The sequence below is a fragment of the Chlorella variabilis genome (genome assembly GCF_000147415.1).
Source record: "Chlorella variabilis unplaced genomic scaffold CHLNCscaffold_10, whole genome shotgun sequence".
NCBI lineage: Eukaryota > Viridiplantae > Chlorophyta > Trebouxiophyceae > Chlorellales > Chlorellaceae > Chlorella > Chlorella variabilis.
The window spans coordinates 770,868-777,666 of NW_005435078.1; the positions used below are offsets into that span (position 1 = coordinate 770,868).

Genomic DNA, 6,799 nt, shown 5'->3' on the forward strand with positions numbered 1-6,799 from the left:
CAAGGAAACGCGGGGGGTTGCCACGTGCGCTACCGCCGCCGCCGCAGGCAGCACCCCTGCGGCGGCGGCAGCGGCAGCAAGCCGTGGACCCAAACGCCGTGCCGCCGCCGCCGCAGGCAGCACCCCTGCGACGGCGGCGGCAGCAAGCCGTGGACCGAAACGCCGTGCCGCCGAGTCCCGTGGCTGTGGCCGTGGGCTTCTGGCAGGAAACTACGGCCGCAACTCGGCAGCACGGGGGCGTCGCAGCGTGCCCCCGCCGCCGCCGCGCTGCCCCCCGGGCACGGCGGCGGCGGCGGCAGCAAGCTTGGGCCCAAACGCCGTGCCGCCGAGTCCCGTGGCTGCGACCGTAGACCGTGGGCCGGAAACTGCGGCCGCAGCTCGGCGGCACGTGGTTCTGTTCAAATCGCCAAGCGTGCAGCAGCGCCGAACCACGCTTCCCGGCCTCGGCGCATGCCTTCAGGGGCCCCCTATCGCTGGGCACACCCCTCCAACACCGAACATGCGCCCGGGGGGGAGGGCGGCCCGGGCTGCCCAGGCCAAAGTGGGCCGCCCTCGAGCAAGAGGCGGCCGGTCTGTGTGCTGAATGAATGAATGCAGTGAAAAGGGGGGAATGGTGCAGCAGTGGCGGATTCAAGCAGGCTGGAAGGGGAGAGCATCGCCTTCCGCGCCTTTCTCAGCAGCGGCCTGCCCGCGCTGTGCAGGGGGCGGGGCCACGACTCGTGCCTTCTTCAGCTGCGCCTTGAGCTGGGATGCTGTGCTCTTCTCCGTGACCTCCGCCTCCTCCCCTGCAGCCACCCCTGCCAGGGTGCAGCGGTGAGGCTCACGGGCGGCGGCTCAGGCGCCGGCCAAGCGTCGGACCGGCGTCTGCCCTGCAGCCCTCTGCAGGCACGCTGGGCAGCTCTCTTGCTCTCTGGTTGCCCCACCTAGGTGTGGGCTTAGGCTCTGGAAGAGCTCCTGAGCCATACGAGTGGTTCGCGGGTTGCCAACGCACGCCAGGTTTGCAGCCTGGCTCAGCAGGTTGCGGCGGTCCCACAGAGGGGACAGCTGGGAGATGAGGGCTTCAGCGATCCTGTCCAACAGCAGGTCGTCCAGCAGGCTGAAGCCCACGGCCGGGACCTTCTGGCCCTTCTGCTTCTGCTCCGAGCCCATTGCTGCCATGTGTTTGTGCGGCAAAAGGTGCTTGTGTGTGAGGTTGAATGAATGGCAGGCCTGGGTGGAAAGTGTGGGACCCAACATGACATGGGAGACGCTGTTTTTGCCTTGCCTGGCAGCAAGCAATGCGTCCTCCTCTCCCTGATCAGCAGCTGCAGGGCGGCGGCAACATGGTGGGCGCTGCCGGCGCCGCCGCCTGCCTGCCGCAGTTGCTGCAGCAAACGCCGCTCAGCAGACATCGTGCCATTGCGGCCAGAAGTCGAATGTTGTCATGGCTAGCGCCTTCGGCGTGCAGCCCGCCAGTCCGCGAGGCTGCCTAGCAGCCCACGGCGAGCCGCGGCATCAAGGTTCCGCGTTGCCCGCATTACAGCAGGCGTGGAGCATGCAGCCAGCCCACCCAGCAGCAGGCTGTCGCCGTCAGTCCGCCACCCACGGCAGCGCCCCCTGCATCTTTTCCAACTGCTGCCGCACGTCGGCCGCCAGCTCCTTCCTCCCCAGCTGCTCCGCCAGCTGGGCGTAGGCGGCAAACAGCGGCGCGTGCGGCTCCGGCGCTGCCGCCCCCTGCTCAAAGATCGCCAGCGCATCCTCTGCAAGCCCACAATCGCGGCAAGCACCGTGAGCAAGGCATGAGGTCACCACACGTCCAGCTATTCTCGGCAATGCCATGGCATATTGGCACTTACCCAGGTTGCCTGCTGCCTGCTCTGCCAGCGCCCACTCCATGCACCTGCAGATAGCAGAAGCAGCGAATGGTGCGATCAAGACGATCAAACCCAGAACTGCAGAGTGGAAGCAGGCAGGCAGGGCATGCACGCCTGGCTGGCAGACGGAGGCGCTCACAGCTGCGGGTTGCCTGGGTTGTGTCCCACACCCTGGCACAGCACCGTGCGCGCCTCCGCCACCTTGCCCTGCTGGAACAGCAGCACGCCATACACCTGCGGGCATCACGCAGCGCGGCGCAAAGTACACTCTCAACACGCTGCGGCGCTGACAGGAAGGAGGCGGATGGACGGGAGGCTGTTGCAGCGATCATGCACAGGTGGTCCTGTTGGCTGCTTGGCAGTGCGCTGCAAGGGGAGCCTCCCAACACGCGGCTCGCCTGCCACAGGTACGGGTTGCGGGGCGACGCTTTGGTGCCCTGCGCAAAGCAGCGCAGCGCGGCGTCGGGGCGCTTCCGCCGCCGCTCCAGCAGGCCCCACTGCAGCCAGGTGCGGTCATCCCGGGGGTCCGCCTGAGAGGCTTTGCAGAAGAGCGCCGCGGAGCGCTGCAGGCAGGGTGAGGCGGGCAGTGAGGCAAGGGTGTTGAGGGGCGTGTGTGGAAGGCAGGCAGGGGGGCAGAGGCAGAGGAGAGGCATGTGGAGCGGGGAGACGAGGGGGCACACCCTGCCTAGGCGCCGCACACGCAGGCGAGCCCCTCCCCGACATGCTGGCTGGCTGGCTGCAGGCCCGCAGCCCACCTCCAGGTCCCCGCAGCGCTTCTCAAAGGTGGCCCACTGCCGCCAGTAGCGCGCCGTCACGCGCGGCAGCTCGGAGCCGCGCTGAAACACGCTGCGCGCCGCCGGCTCCTGCACCGCGGCCACCCAAGGCAGCGGCACGCACACACGGCAGCCCGTTGGTATGCGCAAACCGGGCATTGGGAGCGGGGGCTGGCGAGCTGGGGCCCGGCAGCCTGGTCTGCCGCGGGTGCAGCGGGTCGATCCGGCACTGCTGCAAGTCTTTCTACCCAGCCAGCCAGCCAGCGAGGAGCCCACCTTGCCCTGGAAGGCCAGCAGCTCGGCCAGGCCCTCGTAGCACAGCAGCGCGCTCTTGGCATCTGCGGCAGGCAGCACCAGCGACGGAGCGTGGGGCTGGCAAAGCGCAAACCGCGGCCGGAGCCCGCACGGCGCCCGCATGGCAGGGGCGCCCCGCGGCCGCAGCAGCCGCCAGCCGCCGCGTACCTGTGGCGGAGCAGCCGCGGCGGTACCAGAGCTCGGCCGCCTCCAGCAGCCCCTCCTGCTGATCCAGCGAGCCCAGCGCGTAGCAGGCGTGGCCGTTGGCCGGTTCCACCTCCACCAGGCGCCGCCACACGCCGCGGGCCGCCTGCTGGTCGCCCAGCTGCAGCCAGGCGGGCAGCCCCGGGGTGAGCCCCCGCCATGCAGGCCAGCGCCGCTGCCGCACCCCACCGGGCCTCTCCCAGCCAGCAGCAGCGCGTCCACACAACCAAGCCCGTCCACACACCTCCAGCCTGCATGCACACACACCAGCCACCCCCTACACACACGCCAACCACCACACACCAGCCAGACCGCCCACCTGCACGTGCAAGTGTGCCAGCGAGGAGAGCAGGTGCATGTTGCGCGGCTGCGCTTGCAGCCCTCGCAGGTACAGCTGCATCGCCGCGTCGGTGTTGCCGCTGCGCGCCTCCAGCTGGCCCAGGCCCAGGATGCTCTGGGGGTGCCCGGGGTCCACCTGCAGCGCCTTGCGGTACAGCCGCCGAGCGGCCGCGATGTTGCGCCGCTGAGCCTCCATCCTGCGGCCACGGCGCGGGCGTGCATGCGTGTGTGTGTGCACGTGTTGGGTGCGCTTCCAGGCCAAGGCTAGGCCTGGAGCCCCAGGGGGCAGGCCCGCCAGCTGCGGCGGCCTGCGCTGTGCAGGGACACACGCGACAGCTCGACAGAGGCTACTGGTGGCGCTGCCCAGGCAGCCGGCCGGCAGCTCACTTGGCGTGGCCTGCCAGCAGCGGCGCGTGCGGCAGGCACTCCTCCTCCCCCTCCAGAAACAGCCGCTTGGCGGCGCCGTAGTTGCCCTGCCGCCACTCCATCAGCGCCCAGGCCTGGTACAGCTGCGCGTTGCTGGGGCAGGCCTGCACGGCGGCCCCAAACAGCCGCTGCGCCTTGGCCAGGCGCCCGCGCTTGGCCTCCAGCAGGGCCAGGGCCTGGAGGGAGGGCGCGTGCTTGGGCTCGGCTGCTATGGCGGCCTGGAAGTGCGCCGCTGCTGCCGCCAGCTGGCCCGCCGACTCGGCCAGCCGCCCCAACGCGTTGTGCGCGCCGGCGTGCCGCGCGTCTGCCGCGACCGCCCGCTGCAGCAGCTGCCGCGCCTCCTGGCGCCGCCCCTGGTCCGACTCAAACATGCCCCAGGCCTGCAGCGCCACGCTGGCATCCCGCTGCCCCGCCGCCACCTGCGCGGCTCGTTGGAAGAGGGGCCGTGCTGCGGCGGCGGCGCCTCGCCTGGCTGCCAGCCGCGCCGCCGCCAGGAGGTAGTGAGGGTTGGTGGGGAAGCGGTGCTGCAGGCGGGACAGCTGCTGCGCCACCTCGTCGTCGCTGCCAGATTCCAGAGCCTGCTGCAGCAGCGCCTTCTCGTCGACGGCGCCGCTGGGTGCGGCCGGTTCTGCAGTCCCTGCCGCCTCGTCGCTGCCGCCGCTGCCGCTGCCGCCAGCGGTGCCCGTCGCCCACTGCCGTCCTATCCGCCGCAGGATGCAGTGCTTTCTGCAATATCGGGCGCTCCAGCTGGTGCTGGCACAGGGCGCAAGAGGGGCTGCGCTTGCAGTCCTAGCGGGGGTGGCGCGGTGCGTTGAAGGCCCCTGCACACGGGCTGCATGTGCCGACATGCTGTAATGTGCGAGCGGTGAGCCGGCAAGCCGTTCCTGTCTGAAATCGAGTCGCCAGCCGAGACGCAGCACGGCAGCAGGCAGCGGGATGGATAATGGCGCATTGCCTTGCATGCACGTTGTTTGCACTTGAATATCGCACTCCTGCTAGAAGCAGCAGCGTCCATGCGCCACTGAGCGGATGGCCACGGCTTTCGCCACAGTGTGCCAGGCGCTCCGTTCCTGCAGCCTGGGCATGGCCTCGAGGGCGACCTTGATGCGAGGCGCCGCCAGCGCGCGCCCCCTGCGACCGCTGTTTACCGCCGCCGCCGCCGCCCGCCCATGCGTTGGCGGCCTAGCGCTGCCGCCTCGCCGCGCGGCCCGCCCCACCACCCTGCGCCCGCTGCATTCCACTGCCACCGAGGCCGAGCAGCACGCCGACCCCTCGCCCGCGGCAGCAGGCGGCGCGGAGGGCGTGGCGGGCCTTGCGGCGGAGGGGGTGGTGGAGGCGGCGCTGACGTGGCCGGCCCGCAGCCACGGCTGCGGTTCGCTCACAGCGGCGGACCTCGGCGGCAGCCCCGTCACCGTGTGCGGCTGGGTGGACCGGTACCGCAACCTGGGGGGCCTGCTGTTCCTGGACGTGCGGGACCACACAGGCATCATCCAAGTCGTGGTGGACCCGCAGCAGCAGCCCGAGGTGGCGGCCAAGGCGGAGCGGCTGCGGGCGGAGTATGTGGTGGCGGTGACGGGGCAGCTGCGCGCCCGGCAGGACCCCAACCCGCGCATGAAGACGGGAGACCTTGAAATCAGCCCCACGGACGTAAAGGTGGGTGGGCTGGGCAGGCAGCGGGGCTGCGCTCGCGACCGTGGCGCTGCCCCGGGGGGAACCTCAAGCTGTTGGGGGGTGAATGTGCGCGCTTCGGATGCAGCCGCAGGCGCATCACGCGCTGGCGCGTCTTCCCCCCCTCCCCCTCTGCCTCCCGCCCACAGGTGCTGAATGCCGTCACCCGCAAGCTGCCCTTCCTTGTGAGCCAGGCCGAGGACCAAGCTGAAACGCCGCGGGAGGAGCTGCGGCTGAAGCACCGCGTGCTCGACCTGCGGTGCGCGGCCTGGGCCGCGGCGGCCTGCAGGGCCGGGGCCGCGCCTGCTTGATGCGCGATGCCCCATCCGGCGGCTGGCTGCCCTGCCCTGCCCCCCCCTCTCCCGCCTGCCTCCCAACCAGCCTGGCCGCCCTCCTCGCTGCTCCTGCCACCACCCGCAGGCGGCCGCGCATGGCCGACAACCTGCGCCTGCGCCACGCCATCGTGCGCTGCATCCGCCGCTTCCTGGAAGACGGCCACGGCTTCCTGGAGGTGGAGACTCCCATCCTCACTCGCTCCACGCCAGAGGGCGCGCGAGACTACCTGGTGCCATCCAGGTGTGTGGGTGGAGATGTGGAGGGAGAGAGATGTGGAGAGAGAGAGGGCGAGAGAGGGGGGGAGTGTGGCGGGACCGGCGAGCAGAGATGGTGTGCTGGTGAAAGATTTTCCTGCGATGCTTACCATTTCATGGCCCCCGCCTGCCCCGGCCCGGCCGCGTGCCCCCGCAGGCTGCAGGCGGGCGACTGGTACGCGCTGCCGCAGTCGCCGCAGCTGTTCAAGCAGATGCTCATGGTGGCGGGGTTCGACCGCTACTACCAGGCAAGCCACGGCGCTGGCGGCAGCTGTGGGGAGCCAGCCGGCTGCCTCCTCCGCTCCTCCCCGCCTGCAGCGAAGGCTGGTGCAGCTCCGCGCGCAGCTGCACACATGCAGCCTGCTGGTGCACACCTGAGGCCGGCGAAACACGCCATCCCACACACCCACATGCGCACACCGCGCCCCGCCGCCGCCGCTGCAGATAGCGCGGTGCTTCCGCGACGAGGACCTGCGCGCCGACCGCCAGCCCGAGTTCACGCAGCTGGACCTGGAGATGGCGTGGATGGACCGGGACGCCATCATGGGCCTGATGGAAAGCATGGTGGCCACTGTGTTCCAGCAGGTGGGGTGGTGGGAGCAGAGAGGATCGGGGGGTGGGGCAGGAGACGGAGGGGAGAGGGAGGGAGGAG

At 70.8% G+C, this 6,799-nt stretch overlaps 2 protein-coding genes across 2 annotated transcripts in view; one reads left to right on the top strand and one right to left on the bottom strand.

Annotated features, from left to right (window-relative positions):
• Window positions 1–1,569: 1,569 nt before the first annotated feature.
• Window positions 1,570–4,737, bottom strand: CHLNCDRAFT_133909 (hypothetical protein; the record flags this gene model as incomplete). The annotated part of the gene is made up of 9 exons (XM_005847715.1): window positions 1,570–1,739; window positions 1,836–1,879; window positions 1,993–2,087; window positions 2,243–2,416; window positions 2,609–2,716; window positions 2,903–2,964; window positions 3,089–3,245; window positions 3,444–3,660; window positions 3,851–4,737. 9 exons carry the CDS (start codon window positions 4,735–4,737, stop codon window positions 1,570–1,572), a joined length of 1,914 nt encoding a protein of 637 aa, XP_005847777.1.
• Window positions 4,738–4,993: 256 nt separating this feature from the next.
• CHLNCDRAFT_35428 (hypothetical protein) overlaps window positions 4,994–6,799 on the top strand; it is a gene marked incomplete at both ends in the record, with an annotated part of 4,596 nt that continues 2,790 nt past the window's right edge. Inside the window, 5 exons of the mRNA XM_005847547.1 lie at window positions 4,994–5,542; window positions 5,707–5,816; window positions 5,978–6,133; window positions 6,305–6,420; window positions 6,596–6,732. Coding sequence (XP_005847609.1) covers window positions 4,994–5,542; window positions 5,707–5,816; window positions 5,978–6,133; window positions 6,305–6,420; window positions 6,596–6,732 — 1,068 coding nt within the window. The remainder of the gene's footprint in view (window positions 5,543–5,706; window positions 5,817–5,977; window positions 6,134–6,304; window positions 6,421–6,595; window positions 6,733–6,799) is intronic.